We start from the raw sequence: 16,875 nt of genomic DNA, 5'->3' as shown, positions 1-16,875 counted from the left end.
AGAAGTCATTCCACCCTGGGTGCCCTTTGGCCTCACTGTAAACCTGAGTAGGCCAGGAGAACATTGGAAGTATTTATGTTTCATGAGTTGCACCAACATAACTGGTGTGTGCATGACCATTACTGGTGCACATGAATCCATCAGTAACCTCTCCAGTCCTGTGCAACACTGGTTGATACAGGTGGAGGTTGTGAACTTCCACACAGAGACAGCTACACCATTCAGAAGGAGCCTGGGACCCCTCTGGCTGTCGCAGTGCCTTGGCAGCCTTGGGGAAACCTTCACACAGACCTTCCGGGTAATGCTTTCTCTAGCTGCAGAACTTCATCTCTAGCAAGTCTGTAATTACTTTCCAAGAAGGGAAGTGCTACAGATTAAAGATACTCCAGGAAAAATGCCTTCTGAAACAACTTATCAATGTTTTTACCCAGCATTTTGTTCTCTTGGAGGCCAGCTGCTGTTGTTGCTCTTGCTGCTTCATGAACGACATCTAAAGCTGCTGGGTAGTGCAGAACTAACTTTAAAAATTCAAGCTTCTTATGAGTTGCATACCAAAAATGACTCCAGAAGAAGCACCTGTGTAGGCTTGCCTTTAGCAGTGTGTTAGCAAGAACTTTGTCCTTAGTGAGAATTGAAAACAGTACTACTTGTCTACTCACAGGTGGATTTCATGATAGCAAGTGACATTATTTTCAGATGTTTTAATCCCTTAGATGTGAAAAGAGGCAGCTTTAAATTGCTTCTTTTATACATTTCACCCTGTGCCAATGCATAGTGTAACCTGGAGTACCTACAGGGTAGCAGCACAAAGGTAGGATGCTGAGCACTGCCAGTGCTCTGCATTGTCACCTGAAGCTGAAGAAAGTCTGGTAATTTTCTGTCTTTCAGCATGCTGGTGCCAACTCTGGGCTTGCTTTTCTAACCAACAACTAACCAAATACATAAAGAGTTAGGCTTCTTTTTAACATGTCTGCAGAGATGGCTACCTGTCTTCCTGACCTCTTCCTACTCTGTGTTATGGAGAAGATGAGGAAAGAATCACATTGGCCGCTGGCATCCTGTGCAACAGAACAAGTAGGTAGCCAAGGAAGGAGGTGAACAGTTCAGTGGGGATCCAGCTGAAGCTGTGTTTCAGAAACAGAAGCCTGCTTTCTGTCCTCTGATGGACGCTGAGGTGTAGTTAGCTTCAGGAACATATTTTCAGTGCTAACTGTGCTTTAAGCATTTATCAGTCGTGCTGCAAATGTGCTGAGCTCTGTGCAACCCTCAGGACTCAGCAAACACAAGCATTTTTGGTGGGGGGGGTCCGAGGGGACAGGGGCAGTGTTGCTACCATTTAGCTGGATCAGTTCAGTGCTCAGCTACAGGGTTATGTGGGTGCTGATGTCAGCCCTGCTCAGGGAAGCAGAGCATGGGCAGGAGCCAACAGCCAGATGTGGAGCCAGGATGGCATGAGGAGCGGTTAACCTGGTTTGGGCACTCCTCTGCAACCCAGCGTGGAACCGCAGTGTGAACCTGTCAGTGGGTGGGAAGGGGAGGCTGGCTTGGAGAGGTCAGCAGATGCAATCTGACCAGAGGACTCCTCAACATTTAGTTAACTTAACTGTTGCACACTTCCCAGGGATGGGATGCCTATGAAATTAAAAGGTACTGTTGTATACTAACACTTTAGTTACTTAATACATGTACAAATGAATTAGGGAATGCTCTTTACGAAGACCGATTCCTGAATAGCACAGTGTAAAATGCTCGGAGCTGTGTCTCTGCCTCCCTATGCTGGAGGGGCTTTGCCAGGCACCAGGCAGAGGTGGGGAAGTGGCAGGGCTGGGGAAGAGGGGGAATGTTCAAAACACTCCTTTTCATGTTCAGCTGGCCAAAGACAGCCTTAATCCAGGTGCACTTGCTAGACTCCAAGTGTTTTGAACAAATTGATCTTTTGCATGTTTAATGATGTGGCCTTTCAGTGCTTAAAAGAGGCCAGCAAGAAATATGGTAATAGACTTTTTAGCAGGGCCTGTTGCAATAGGACAATGGATAATGGTTTTAAACTAAAGGAGGGGAGATTCAGGCCAGACATGAGAAAGAAATTTTTTACAACAAGGGTGGTGAAACACTGGCCCAGGTTGCCCAGAGAGGTGATAGATGCCCCATCCCTGGAGACATTCCAGGCCAGGCTGGACGGGGCTCTGAGCAACCTGATGTAGTTGAAGATGTCCCTGCTCATTGCAGGGGGGTTGGACTAGATGACCTTTCAAGGTCCCTTCCAACCCATACTACTCTGCGATTTCGTGATTCTATGACCGGCTCGTGAGGCCTTCTCGCCGATGAGGGATCCCGCTGACCCCACGTATCGCCCCTCCTCCTGGACACAGCCCACACACTCCCCAGAAAGCACCACGCAGCAGCCCGTGTCGGCCCGTCACTGCCCGCCGTGTCCCAGCTCCCCACCGCGCCAATCAGCTGCCTCGACGCCGCCAGGCCCCCGCGCATGCGCGCCGCCGAGGAGGCACGCAGGGAAAGGCGCCGGTCGGCCCACTGCTCGGAAGCGAGTTTCGGGGAGGCTGTCGGTTGGCCGGGGAGGCGGGCGGTCGGCGGTGGTGGCAGGGGCGGCGGCTGAAGGAGACTCGAGGACGGGGGTGCCGCTCCAGGCGCTGTCGCTCCATGCGCAAGATGCTGCTGGCCGCGTTCTCCCGGGTGCTGCAGGGTCCGGCCGCCGCTACGGCTGCGGCCGCCGGGAGGACGGTGAGTGCGGCCGTTACATGCCCGGCCAGAGAACGGGGCGGGGGGGACCAACGGGCTCGGCGGGGTGGCCCGGGGCTGTCGCGCGCTTCTCTATGGTGGGGGAGCGAGACGCGCGGGGGCGGCGGGCGCTGTCGGCGGGGCCACGCCAGGGCGGCCGGTACCGCCTCAGCTGTTAGCGTGTCGCCCGCTGTCACTCACCGGCACCTGGGCTGGCGCAGGCCCTGCCCGGTCACGGCGTGTCCGGGTACTCAGAGGCCGGGGCAGGGCTGGCGGGGAGCGGCGATTCTGGGCTCCGCCCGCTGGGACCGCACGGCTGCTGCGGCGGGGTCATGGGTTTGTCCTTTGGAAGTAACGCGGGCGTGAGGACTGGCGGCACGCGGGTAACCGGAGCCAGACCGGTTACTTGGTTCCGGCGGCAAATAAAATAAATTTAAAAAAAAAATAAAGCTCTTTATTTATTTTTCACTCAGTGTAAAAAACTGCGTGAAAATAAAACAGTTGCTGGGTGCAGGGTCTCGCTGCATAATCGCCCATTACAGATGCCCGGTACGTAGTGCTTTCCGAGCGCCGCGGCCGCTGCTGCTGCCCACCCGTGGGGTCACTGCAGGGGAAACGGGGGACGAACGTGCCTCCAGCAGCCCCGGCGTTGTGGCGGGAGGGCAGAGCGTTCCCGCGGCGGCGCCGGCCGGAGCCGGGCCGCTGGGAAGAGGCGGCTGCAGCCGCTCTGCCCGGAGACGCTCAGCCGCTTCCGTGCGCAGCCACCTCTTTGCTATCTTCCTCTTTAGTGCACTAAAAAAATATTTTGATTGATTTCTGAAACCCATTTCCTGGCACTTTGCCTAGAGTTATTTTATTTATTTGTATTTTGGCTGTCAGCACAGGTCAGATCCTAAACAGGGGATGAACATACTCTTCTTGTTACATTTGAAATTCAGCCATCTGACCTTTTTAAAGCCACTTCACCTTTATTTGTTTAAGCAATGGTCTCTTTTCACCTTTTCCTAGATTTTCTTTCATTTTCTTCTTTTTTTTTCTGGTGTTAGCATATCATTTGTTGTGTGTTATCTCTCATGTGGAAAAGATCTTTCTATGTGTATTGAGACTATGTAGAATATGTATCTGAAACTATTTACTAATTTACAAATAAGACCTCTATTTAAAATTTTCAAACACGGATGCCTAAAATTAGTTCCTTGCTGCAAGTACTTGGCTGGCTCCTGACATCTGCATTTTCTTGGAAGTCAAAACTAGATTTGGTTTGGATATCTTAACACAGATTTTTGGATCCTAGGGACTACCAAATATGTAAACATTTGTCTTGAATTGTTCCTGTGCATTTATATTGAAAGTGTAAATTAGCAAATAAATAGAAGCAGTCTTAATCTGTGAAGTAGTATTTTATAGCTACTTTGAGCGTATTGCAAAGCATGAAGACCGATTTCGGTGATGCAGAGCTTACCTGTAAGAAAGCTACCTCTTACAGTGTTCTAGTTGGGTAATCATTGGCTGACTTCTCTCCTAATTATTGCAGTCACTTACTCTTGTCTCTTTTTTTCTTTTTTTTCTCCCCTTCAAAATGCTGCCAACCTAGGGAGCTGTTAGTGAGGTAAGGTTTGAATTAGTTATGTAGAGATTTGTTTTTGACATGTGTATTGGCCATCTATTTAGAACTTTTGCTTTTATGTCATATGCAGGATGGGGGGTGGGGGAGTTGGAGCAGGTTGCCCACAAAGGTTCTTTCCAGCCTCAGCCATTCTGTGATTCCCAAACTCTTGATTTACTTCCAACTCTAGAAGTCAAATAGGTTTTTTTTCACTGATAATACTGATGCATTGTGGTAAACAGTGTAGAAACTTGGTTTATATTTAAAACTCTGTTTAATCTGATAATGGAGCAGGGGGAGGAGGGGGATCGGGATTGCTAAATCTAATATGCAACAAAGTAGGTAACTAGGATGGATTGAGAAATTTCTCCTGACTTTTCTCCAAGCTTTCTACCTATCAATCAGGCCTGTTTTGGAGACAGTGACCCAGACATTCTCAGACTTTTGAAATAATGAACCTTCAGTTAAATGTATGTAAATTCCATGGTTGAATGAGCTCCTGAAATGTATGTGTAACTTAAATAGCAATACGATTTTGCCACTAAAGATGTAGTCAGTTCTTTATGCTAGGACCACAGTGCATGCAGGGACACATGAGCATCGAATATGATGCTGCAGTGAAACTTTGTGAAATTATCTAAAAAGACCAGATGTTCATTAGTCAATAGCTTGTGCTTATTTTTTAAGACAGAACAGTAATGTATTTTTAAATGTCCCTCTTATCTCTTCCCTACCATGCTACCTCTTCTGTTCTGTATTTCATGTATACTCGGTGTGTCACCTTTTATGTTTGTAGGTAATTTTTAAGTAGTGGTCATGCTGTTACCCACTTAAGTGATACTCTGTGTTGTTATTGCCTTGCATCTTGAAAAGAAAGAGTGAGAGTAGTTCACATTCCAGAAATCTGCTTTTTGTTTGGTTTAGTTTGGCTTGTGTTTGTTTGGGGTTGTTTTTTTTTAATAAAGCAAATTCCAGTCAGCACAGAGCCATCAAAATCTGCATTGGCTGTCTCTACTTGTATAGATAATCTGGCAGATGAAGGGAAAAATAATTATTTTTGTGACTTTGATGCTCTTCACAATATTTTGAAATTTCTTGGTTTAGATCTAGACAATTAAGGGTACTACAAATATAAAATTGTGTTCTCTTTTTATAATCTTATTTTTAAATACTGTTTTTTAACGTACTTCTAGCACACGTATAAAATAGAAGTTCTCTGGTACTACAAGGATGTGTCACTGATGACTTTTAATTCACACATAATTTGGGAGTACTGTTAGAAATTATTTGAGAATTTACCCATTTTTGCTTGATAATTATAAATAAGTATTTCTCATGTTTTGGTTTTGTCTTTTTTTTTTTTTAAAGGCATCTCGAGTGATGGTAGCATCATCACGTAACTATGCAGACTTTGCAAGTGAAGCTACATTTGAAGTTAAGGTAAAGCAGCTGAATGCTTAATACTGACAGTCTGTGTAAGTGCTTGTAGATCTTGGCATGATGGAATTGCCCCTTTGCCTTTTTAATTAGAAAAATACTGCTTGAATTTCCGGAACCAAACGCCTCACTATTTCACCTGATCCTAAATGTAGCTGGAAGTACAGTGCTAGGCAGTATGTAGTAACATTACTTGTTTCTTAAAAATGTGAAGTCGTGATTCTTTGCAGCTGTGATGCTGCAATGCAGCTGTGAGAATGAAGTCACAGAAGAGCTAAAGAACCTTTCATGTTGTGAAGGGAAGACTATTAATGTTTTCTTACTACTTTTAAAACAAATAGTTGCTGTTGCCTGCCTACACTTCTTTCCATCTCTTTTTTGCTTATGGAGTCATGGGTGCCTGTCCCACATGTGCAGCTGATTGACTTCCATATAGGTTTTGGAGGAAAAAATATGACATAATTTTAATGCTTAACTTGGTGCTGCTTAAAAAATGTGCATTATATTCTGCCGACTTTCCGCATTGGCTATGCCTTAGGAAAAAACAGTGCTTCTATTGACAGTAGCTTTTGTGCTGGCTTTTCATTCAGGAATTTATAAATTCTGAAAGAAACTTTTACCCACTCTGTGTTGGTCCGTGCCTGTAAAGTATTAAAATTGTTTCACAGGCAGAAGGGAGGAAAAATAAGTTTATATGAAGAATCTTTTCTGAGTAGACACAAGGTTTAATGTTTGATCCCGTGCTGATTACAAGACTCCTAAGTTTCTGTTGTTACATGAACTCTGAGGCAGAGCTGTCCCAAGAGTAGCGTGCACATGTTATATCAAATTCATCTAGGTGTCAGTGGATTTGCTCTGGAGAGACTACGCTTAATATAAACCATGTAATATCTATAGCAGTACTTTGGCCATTTAATCTGCACTGACAGAGTGATTTGTTTGTTCTGTTCCACTGAACTCAACTGATTTTTGTTTTGTGTGGGTACCTAAATCGGGCCTAAAGTCCATGGTTTGGGGGGGAAGTTGTACTGGATACATGATTGTTTGACTGGCAAGGTGGCTGGTGCAACAGTGGTTTATGACTGCTCGTTAGAAGTGGTACTAAAAGAGGTGAAGTCCAGTCTTAGGACCAGATCTTACAAGCTGTTTCATGAAGGAAACTGTCTTCTCTCTTCACTAAGCATTCACTAAGCCAATAACTTGGCTCTTATCAGGTATTTGGCATGCAGCAACTGTGCAAATGTACATTTCCAGTATTTTGTTAGGACTTTAGTTCATCTGCTAGTACGAACTGCAAGGCTTCATTTCATGAGTGGAAATCTGTTGTTATTAAAAAGTAAAGCTTTCAATTCCCTGAATTTGGAAATAGTGCACAAACTTGACAGTTATTTTGACCCATGAGTTTAGGTTTTGCTGGCTTTCTCTTTTTAAAAGATATTAAAATCAGAATTTTAAAATAGCACTTCAAAAAAAAAAGTGATATTCATAAATAGGATTAATTACTTTCAAGAAATGACTACTTGTTCAACTTGGCAGAAATGTGACCTCCATCGCCTGGAAGAAGGCCCTAGTACCACAGCAGTGATGACCCGAGATGAGGGGCTCCACTACTACAAGATGATGCAGACCATACGACGCATGGAGCTGAAGTCTGACCAGCTGTACAAGCAGAAGATTATTCGTGGCTTCTGCCACTTATATGATGGTCAGGTAAGAATTTATTTTTTCCAAGAGGTTTTATATTGCCTTAGTTTTCTTAATTTAGGGACTTTATTCAAGTGGAGAATAAATCAGAACAAAGTATCTATGTAAAATGTCTGGTTGTAACTGGATCCATGATTTGCACACAAGGGAATCCCTGAGGTCTTGAGACACCAATAGGAAGAGAGAGAAGGCAAGGTGCAATTGAAGATCAGCTGAAGGTGAGGAATAAGCAACATATTAAGTTCAACACATTTGGAGGCCCACATCCTCCTCCTCAAGCTTCACTGATATTTTTTTGTTCCAGTGTCTCACAGGCCATATGCCCACTAAAAAGCAATAGCCAAGAGAAGGAACTTCATGAATTTGGTGAAACTTTGCCATCTGTCCATTTCCCCGCTTTGTTTTTGAATTGCAGTTACTTAGATGTTTCATTTGGGAGATGGGTGTAGAAAAATTCCACAGATCTTTGCAGCTTCTGGTTCCCCTCCTGGCTGCTTTTGTTAGTTGAAATCAGGACAGGTTGGAATGTAAAGCCCAAGGCTGTTGTGGCTCCAGCTTATGCAAACACAGACCTGCCACACCTTGGGATTTAAGGCAGTCTCCTGTCTCTGTGCTTTTCCTGGTTTCTGCTCATATTTGAAGTACTTGATACCATAACTAGCCTTGCCACACTGCTGACTGTGGAAATCGTGTGCTTTTCTGCATTTTTTTGTAACAGGAGGCTTGCTGTGTAGGGATCGAAGCTGCCATAAAGCCTACAGACCATCTGATAACAGCTTACAGAGCTCATGGCTTTACCTATACACGAGGAGTGCCTGTTCGAGAAATTCTCGCAGAACTGACAGGTTTGTGCTTGGTAAAGTGAGGATTCACATGCTGCTGTACTTGCATCAGAATTTTTAATTCAAATTCAGTTATGTTGGTACATGAAGTATAGTGTATCTTTAGAAGCAGTTTAGAGATGTAGAATAAATTGATTTCATAAAAAGTGGATGCAGCATAAAATTATAATAAAAACATAAGTCACACAGATTGTGCTGGTACTTCTAAAGCACAACTTTTGAAAATTTTTCTTGATACCATATGCGGTATTTGTTGTGCTATGGCAGATTGGGTAGATGGAGCTTGCTAGTGGTCGACGTTTATTCTCAATAAGACAGGGCATTACCTTCCCTAGGAGACAGGCTTGGATTTTCAGAATTAAACTGCTGAAGTCTTAGGAAGACTGGTAAACACTGTCTGTAATGATAAACTGAATTTTTTTGGAAAAATCGACTGTAACAAGAGTCTTAGATGGTGATCTAGACAGAGCTAAGACTTTGCAGAGAGAGAGGGTCATAGATGGAGCAAGGAAGAGAGGAGTGGATCAGCCTCTTGAACTCTTAGAGGTCTGTGAAAGGGTCCCAGAAGTGAAAAATGAACAAGGAGTTTGAAGGCCTTTGTGAATCATTGGTATAAATAACATCTTGATCCTAGAATTGGTATTCTTGAAATGTTAATACAGGAAAACACATTTTGAAGGTATAGAAGAGATATGGTTTCATATACTAAGAATATAAGTGTGTGTTAAGAATACAAGTTAATAACGTGCGTGGAAGCCCATAGTCTAGTGGATGATTGACTTTCCAAGTGTCACTTCATACTGAGAAGAGACTATGTAAGGAGATTGTCATGACTAAAGTCTACTATTGGCACTGAAACTACAAACATCAGTCATGATAATAATTTATTTCTTTTCACAACGTGCATTATCTTCTGCAGCATTGTGCCTAGCGGTCTTTTATTTGGGAAAGAGCATCTGCAGTACAGAGACTGCTGTTCCAAGTACCAACACTTAGGGCAAGTTTCTAGGGAGGAGTGCTGCTAGAGTGGATTTTTGCCAACAAATATCTTCACCGAACATGCCAAACTGAAAGACAGCCTGAGTTCTGATGACCATAAAATTACAGAATTCAAATGTCTTTGAAGGAGCAGGAAGCAGAGTCACCCAAAGACTAGTGGATACAATCCTAAAGGAAACAAACTATAAAGAAGGACTTTTATGGAGAATTGATAATTCCTTGGCAAACAGTTTTGTGGACATCAAGGCAGATCGTTCCAAGAAAAGTAGAAAGTATAGCAGAAAGTGACATTGGTAAAACCAGGAGTTCTTAGCTAAAATACAAGAAAGGATTGTACAAAAAATGGAGGGAGATTACTGAAGTTTAATTACAGTTAAGAGAAACAGTCTTCTGATTAAAATTAGATGATCATTTTTAATTATTATTACTTTTGCTTTACTTTGGCTCTAGCTGGCAGGATCCAAAAAAGCTAACATGAAGCCAATTCGTAAGCATATGAAAGGTAAAGCAAGACCAATAATAAAAAATGATCCACTATGAGAAAGAGAAGTACAAATTCCTGAAAGAGATCAAGCATACATCTTCTAAAAAGCAAAGGCAGAAAAAAAACAACCAAACAAGCTGTGTTTATTAGAAATAAAATAGAAACCTCTGTGGCTATTAACAAGACAGAGTAGAATGAGAAATAGAGTGGGTTGATGAGAAATTTTATGTTTTTTTAGATCAGCTCATTTAATAGGCTTGTTTGTAATGCTTCATGGACCACCAGCTTTCTCCAAACTACAACTTGAATAAATGTGACTTTTTGATGTTTATGATGGGGCAGGGTGGGGAGTGGTTGGTTTGGTTTTGCCTTTTTTTTTTCTATTTTTTTTAAAAAAAAAAAGGTCCTATCTGTAATTTTTACTTCTGGTTATTGTTACAGGGAAGTCAGGTGTACATTATTACAACTAATTTGGAACAGTGTTCATATCTTTTTTGCAGAAGCCAAAAGTAATAAAGACTGTAAATACTGCTTTTTACAGATTCCGTACATGAGAAACAGACCATGTTGGCTATTAAAAAAACCCCATATGCTTATCAGAAAGTGCTTTTTTATAGTAGGACACTGAAACTTCTTGGTTGGTTTTAAAATTTCTTCTAAATCTCATTCTGTATTTCCCAAATTATGTTTTCATTATCATTCTCTTTTTACCCCATCTCTTCATTGTTTTGTGACATATTTAACTGTAAACTCATTTGGGAGAGGCCATTGTGCCTTAACTGCACACAGATCTAATAGCAACAACATGGTCTTAGTGTTATTACCTCTAGGAATTGAATTAGCTGTTCCCATTTGCATAGTATTTTTTCCTCTGGGGAGAAAAATAAATTGCTTGTTCTTCATGTTTCAGGTCGAAAAGGAGGATGTGCAAAGGGAAAAGGAGGATCAATGCATATGTATACCAAAAACTTCTATGGTGGCAATGGTATTGTTGGTGCTCAGGTATATACATAACTTCTACTTTAAATCACAAGCTGAATTTGGCTTTTGTCCAGTGCCAGTGGTTTCCTCTTGTGTTTTGTTGTGTGAGCTTGTAAGGAGATACTGCTACTCTGTGGCTATTAAATCTGTTATGTCTTTATTCTGGTTTGCTCACCGTTTTGTGAACTGTAGCAAAAAAAAAATTGAGAATATAGTTAATGTTTAGATTTTGGCTGTAATACAGATTGGAACTAATCTAAGTGGGTTGCTAACAACTTGTTTGAGCAGATCTCTAGCAGTGTAACCATCACTTTACAGTTCATAAGCCGCCTATCTCCAACTGCTCTAAACGTTGTTCTGAGATGTTGGTTTGTCCTGTACTCTGTTATAGGTTCCTCTTGGAGCTGGGATTGCACTGGCCTGTAAATACTTCGGCAGAAACGAAATCTGTTTGGCTTTATATGGGGATGGTGCAGCCAATCAGGTAAACAAGCTTTGTCTAGTGGGGCTCTGTGAGGAGTGTGACTGTGGGTAATCAGTTTTCCTTCTGGGAGCTGTCAGCTCTGCATTTCCACCACGTGGTGGGAGAGCCCTTTTCACCCAGCCTGTGCAGTACCTGCAACCCAGGCAATGGCTGACATGAAACTTAGACTGAGGTGGTTGTATTGGGCTTCGTGCAGCGAGGATGCTTTATTGAAGGCCACTGGTGCTGAAAAAACAGTCCTGGGGAGAAGAGCCAAGGTACACCACCTGTCCTGCAGCCCACTGCAGTTTTTTTTAGCCTTTTGTTGTGAAGTGCTATTCACTGAGACAAACTTTATTTAGGTGGCTGGGCATCTTGCAAATTTCGGGTGCTAGCACCTCTTACTTGTGTTGTCTTCGGCATTTGAGGAGGAGCGTGTTTCAAGTACTGCGTAGTCTTCAGAAGGGTGATTCAGATCAACAGTTAAAAAGTTAACTGCTAGATACTCTTTCTGTATCAGGAGTGTAGGCCTGATGACCTTGGATTTTTTAACCAAGTTTTGTACCTGTGTAAAATTCTGTCTTTTCCTACCCTCTGTTTTGAACTCTGCCGTTGTTGCTGGAGCAAAGGGAAAGCTGCTCAGCCCTGCAGTGCTCTGGATACTCAGGGAGTGAGTAAGGCTAATGGTTCATTATGTGAACACTGCATGAGTCATGGGAGGAGGGGGTTTCCAGTTACTTTTGTTATCCTCTTTCCCATTACACCCTGAAGTCTCTGTGCTGTAAGGAGAGCTCTGAAGGATGGCAGTGACAATGACAGTGCTGCCAAATGGGGAGAAACATGTAACTTAGATTTCTGAGGATGGAGGCAAAGACAGAGCATCTTGCAGAGTTCTTTTGATATTCTGGCCAGTCTCTTCATGTTATCAGCGGAGATATTAAGCCAGATAAGAAAATGGTGGTTTAGAGTGTGCTGTTGATATAATTTCCCACTTTCAAAACACAGGTGGAGATGTCAGTTCTTGGTTTTCCCTGTCTTTGACTTAGAATAGCAAGGCTGATGCTGGCACTGTGGTCAAACTTTACTTTGCTGTAGTAGCATCCTGCCACGTTAATCAAATGTGAAGGTTTTTATGACTGTTGCTGAAATACTTCACTTAAAGCTGAAGGTTTTGTGCTACCCTAACAGAGATACTGACATAGGTTTAAAAATTAAGTTCTATAAACTGTTAGTTGAGATGGCAATTACCTTGTATAGTGTAGCTTCTCTTTTATTCCTGCTGACCTGCCACAAGGGGCCGGTTTCAGATTGCTTTTAGTATTACACTTTCTCCTAACTAGACCTCTGCAACTGGATGACTTTCAGTAGAGCCTACTGCTTGAAGGCTGAGCTCCCTGTCTAGATGTAACTTGCTCCTTTTCTTTCAGGGGCAGATATTTGAAACATACAATATGGCTGCCTTATGGAAGTTGCCTTGTATTTTTATCTGTGAGAACAATCGATATGGAATGGGAACTTCGGTTGAAAGAGCTGCAGCCAGCACTGACTACTACAAAAGAGGAGACTACATTCCAGGACTCAGGGTGAGGACAACGCCAGGTTTTTTTTTGAGGGTTGGAAGTAGGGGGATGCGTAAGCACACACCCACACAATACATACATACGCATTTCCTTGAATGTATTTATAATTATTTTTTAACTATAGGAAAATTTGAAACTGAATTCCTTTTGCACTTGTGGAAGTACTGGAACTGGAAGTTTAGGGTTTGGCATTTTTTTACTTTAACTTGTAGTTTCTTTTTATCAGGTGGATGGCATGGATATCCTCTGTGTTCGAGAAGCAGTGAAGTTTGCAGCTGAGCACTGTAGATCTGGAAAAGTAAGTCACTAATCATAATTTCTTTTCCATAGGTGAAATTCTTAGCCAGATTATTGCTACATAAAATGTTATTAATCTAGCCCAGTTTCTCCAGTCACTGTTGAAACTTTACTTGACCTTTATTTCCTTTTTTTCTCCACCGTATTGAACCTGTAAGTAATTGAGTGGTTCTTTAATTTTGTTAGAATTTATTAACATGCAATTAGTATTAACCAAGCATTTAAAAAAATATATGTCCTCATACTCTGTCATCTTTTTCCTCATTTCTACCCCAAGTTAATTTCTGTTGTGAAAGGCGTTCTGTCAGGCAGTTGTGTTCTTTGTGAAGAGGTTAATCAGGGAAGTATCAAATGAAGTAGTAATCATCCTGTATTTACAACAAATGGAAAATGAAGTAAAAATTTGTCAGTCAGCATTATTGTCTGTCACCCAAGCCTGCTACACTGGTTTTAAAGGTTTTTAGTAATTGGTGAAATAATGTTTGTGCTGGGAACATAAAACAGAAAAGGAAAAAAATTAATACAGAAGAATAACCGAGTTAAAATCTTAGAGGGAAACAACAGGCAATTTGAAATATTCTGAGTAATGGTGGAGTGTCATTGGAAGGGAAGATGTATAGTGCTGCTCAATTAATTAGAACGGGAAAATAAATGCCTATAATATCAACATATGCTTTCATTTGAAAAGAATTAAGTTTAATTTTACTAGTTGTTATAATGTTATGTAAATTTAATTCAATTTTTTTTCTCAGTTTAAGTCATTCATCACTGGTGCAATTCACCTATAGCAAATACTTGCTGCTCTAACAACAAATCGGTCACTCAAGGTAGTAAGACTCCGTGTTGTTTTTTCTTTTTAAGGGTCCTATTGTGATGGAGCTGCAGACATACCGTTATCATGGCCACAGTATGAGTGACCCTGGAATCAGGTACTGTGACATTCTTGGCATTCACTCAACACAAATAAGTATTGATGGTCAAAATCCTGAAATGGTCATGGATTCACTGTTTCAATCCACTGAAGTCTGTATAAAGGTTATGACCAGTCTGATCACTCATCTCATTGCTCAGCTGATAATTTGTGGTCATGTAAAACACTTGTTTTACTTGCAGTATTAAGAGTTTTAGTTTTAGAACAAGCACAATGTCAGTTAAATTTCTGTGCTTTCTGTTAATGAATTCTACTTTCAGTGTGACTTCATGGTGTGTTCAAGTAGCTTGAACTGAAAAGCAGTGTGGATTTTTTTAGTGGATTTAAAATCCTGCAAACTAAAATCATAGGCACAGTTTGGACTGCCCAGTCAAGTAGAACACTTCTCAAAAATACAAATATCCAGGTGCCAAAAAGACTTGGGCATTGCACCAGCTGACAAGCCTGAATTTATCTACATGAAGTAGAGGTGTATCCCCGTGCTTGGCTAGAAACCCAGAGTGGAAGTGTGCAGCAAGTCACCTAGAATCCCAGTAAGGGGAGGTTGGAAAGAGGCAGTATAGTCCCTTGTAGTGGCTGTCTCAGGCTGGGATTGCTGCCCTTTCCCCACCTACTTTATATTTGAGTTTGCAGCTGCTTCAGCTCAGTTGCCACTTAGAGCTATAAGCAGAGTTCTAGATGTAACTGTGCCACCCTGTGAGTGATGAATGTCACTGTATTTTTGTTGCATCCCTGACAATCCTTGGGTTACACCTTCCTTTAAAAGTGAGCTTGTGTCCAGAACCTCACCTCTATTCAAGGGTACCCCTGAAGAAGTTCATGTCTTTGCTTGTCTTGCTCCTAGCTATCGTACTAGAGAAGAAATTCAAGAAGTGAGAAGCAAAAGCGATCCCATTACTATGCTAAAGGACAGGATGGTAAACAACAACCTTGCTAGCGTTGAGGAATTAAAGGTATGGCTTTTAGTTGCTGTTTAAGCAAGCTCTTGTGCTTTCCAGAGCTCATTAGTGTGGGAATGCTCACCATAGGGCAGTGTGCATCACTTGTTCTTTCAAGTTTGTTTTAACATCACTTTTATTGGTGAAGGTGAGGTTTTGTTGCAGACCAGCTAATCAAGTTGCCCGCAACATTTTTCTGCTTTTGGGTGCCGAGTGTAACTCGGCAGTGCAAGGCTGTGTGTATGTATGACTGTTAGTGTTTCAAGTACCACTCTTGTCATATACTAACAAACATGTAGAAATCAAAACTACCCAGGCTTTCTTGCCTACCTAGGAAGGGGTTAAGTCTCTGAAAGGGAAATTATTGATAGTAAAAAACCCCAGTGCAGGAGTCAGGAGCTCTCTAAGCAAATGTTGTAAATACTTTCATCAACTCTTGTTTAAAAAAAAAAACAAAACACACTTTCACAGAATCAGAATTGAAAATGTTCCACTGGCAGTGAGTTACAAAAGGCAGTAAGGGACAAATGTTTAGTAGGAAGTAAGTTTTAACAGGTTTTTAATGTTTATAGACACAGTGTTAATGCTAATTCTGACCAATACTTAATCACTGCATTTAAATTCAAAACTGTGCTGCTTTTTCTGAGCTGCCTTCTAATAAACATCCATTTTTGGTTTAGGAAATTGATGTAGCAGTAAGGAAAGAGATCGAGGAAGCTGCTCAGTTTGCTACGACTGACCCAGAGCCACCACTGGAAGAACTAGGTCACCACATCTACTACAACGAGCCACCCTTTGAAGTGCGTGGTCCAAACCAGTGGATAAGGTACAAGTCTGTCAACTAAAGGCCTTTTTGTTGGCATAACATTCATAAGAATAAGTGAATGCATTTACAGGAAACACAAGGACTGAGAAACAAACCTTAAGCTTATTTAAAGTTCTTTCCAAAAAGGAAATGTGTAGGGAAATCTGTCTCAATGTGGATTTTCTTAAACATGCTGAATGTTGTTTCAGAAGGAGCTAAACTAAGAGAAAGCAGTGGTTTATTTTAAGTGCTATATGTTTGCTGGCTTTTCTTTGAATTGCTGTATGTGTTCTGTACAGTGGAAAAAAAAAATAAACTTTAACAACATTTATCTAGTAGTCTGTTTGCTTTGTTTCTTGATGACCCAGTTTCCAAAAACCACCAGTAACTAGATGTAAACAACACACCAGCACACACAGTAGTTCAGGGAGTGTAGCTTTAATACAAAAAGCTATATACATTCACCTATGAAGAGGTGACACAGGCTCTAGTATAGCCCCCTCCCTGCTCAAACCATTAGCCAGCAGAACTGTAAGGCATCTTAAGTTCACAGTTTTCACAATGCTGAAGCCAATTCAGATGTGTGGTACCTGTTTTGCAGAAAAGGGTTTTTTTCTCAGCTAATGCTTTTTATGATACTGATAGGCAGTTGACATCTGCAGTAGTATGTTGTAAGTAATTTGAGTGCATTGACACTGGCTTAAAAGCTGTTACTATTCACTGTGTGTTACACTGATGGTCAAACAAGCTACATAACTGTGCAAAACCTGCAAGGCCACTATACATAAATATATACATCTAATAATTTAAGTGGTAGGAATGTATCTCTCATTTGTTTATTCCCATTACATGTTCTCCTTCCAAAGTATTAACCTTCTGCACTGAGGTCTTCCCAGATGTTTGCCGGTAGTTTAATATTGCGTTCCAAATTCGGCAGAGGAGACCACCCCTGTATGAAGAACAATAGAGAACAGTTAGGGAGGACTCCCTCATCTCCATTACTTGAAAGTGAGCAAGAAGTAAATTCTAGGAATGCCAAGGATATACCAGTTATGACAGGACATGGAAA

At 41.7% G+C, this 16,875-nt stretch overlaps 2 protein-coding genes across 4 annotated transcripts in view; one reads left to right on the top strand and one right to left on the bottom strand.

The window, feature by feature from the left end:
* The first annotated feature begins 2,494 nt into the window (after nucleotides 1-2,494).
* On the top strand, nucleotides 2,495-16,137 carry PDHA1 (pyruvate dehydrogenase E1 subunit alpha 1). 2 transcript variants are annotated; one of them, XM_065858748.1, is made up of 12 exons: nucleotides 2,495-2,742; nucleotides 4,334-4,348; nucleotides 5,714-5,785; nucleotides 7,319-7,492; nucleotides 8,205-8,331; nucleotides 10,722-10,813; nucleotides 11,184-11,276; nucleotides 12,683-12,838; nucleotides 13,062-13,133; nucleotides 13,994-14,061; nucleotides 14,908-15,016; nucleotides 15,682-16,137. In XM_065858748.1, exons 1-12 carry the CDS (start codon nucleotides 2,662-2,664, stop codon nucleotides 15,844-15,846), a joined length of 1,224 nt encoding a protein of 407 aa, XP_065714820.1. In that variant the 5' UTR covers nucleotides 2,495-2,661; the 3' UTR covers nucleotides 15,847-16,137. The 2 variants fall into 2 exon arrangements, with proteins under 2 accessions (XP_065714820.1, XP_065714822.1); XM_065858750.1 differs by lacking the exon at nucleotides 4,334-4,348.
* Nucleotides 16,131-16,875, bottom strand: part of MAP3K15 (mitogen-activated protein kinase kinase kinase 15) — an 86,583-nt gene continuing 85,838 nt past the window's right edge. For both annotated transcript variants that reach the window (XM_065840813.2, XM_071812520.1), the window contains one exon: nucleotides 16,131-16,755. In XM_065840813.2, the coding sequence (XP_065696885.1) occupies nucleotides 16,635-16,755 (121 nt within the window). In that variant the 3' untranslated portion in view covers nucleotides 16,131-16,634. The remainder of the gene's footprint in view (nucleotides 16,756-16,875) is intronic.

The sequence above is a fragment of the Patagioenas fasciata genome, chromosome 1 (assembly GCF_037038585.1).
Source record: "Patagioenas fasciata isolate bPatFas1 chromosome 1, bPatFas1.hap1, whole genome shotgun sequence".
NCBI classification, from domain to species: domain Eukaryota; kingdom Metazoa; phylum Chordata; class Aves; order Columbiformes; family Columbidae; genus Patagioenas; species Patagioenas fasciata.
The sequence above is the reverse complement of the archived record's forward strand: the minus strand, read 5'-3'. Positions and strand labels throughout refer to the sequence as shown.

Bases quoted from the DNA above. Each gene is read 5' to 3' on its own strand.
- PDHA1 (XM_065858748.1), top strand. From the start codon at position 2,662: ATGCGCAAGATGCTGCTGGCCGCGTTCTCCCGGGTGCTGCAGGGTCCG. The intron at 8,332-10,721 runs GTTTGTGCTTGG...TTCATGTTTCAG, and splicing joins AATTCTCGCAGAACTGACAG to GTCGAAAAGGAGGATGTGCA. The intron at 13,134-13,993 runs GTAAGTCACTAA...TTTCTTTTTAAG, and splicing joins AGCACTGTAGATCTGGAAAA to GGTCCTATTGTGATGGAGCT.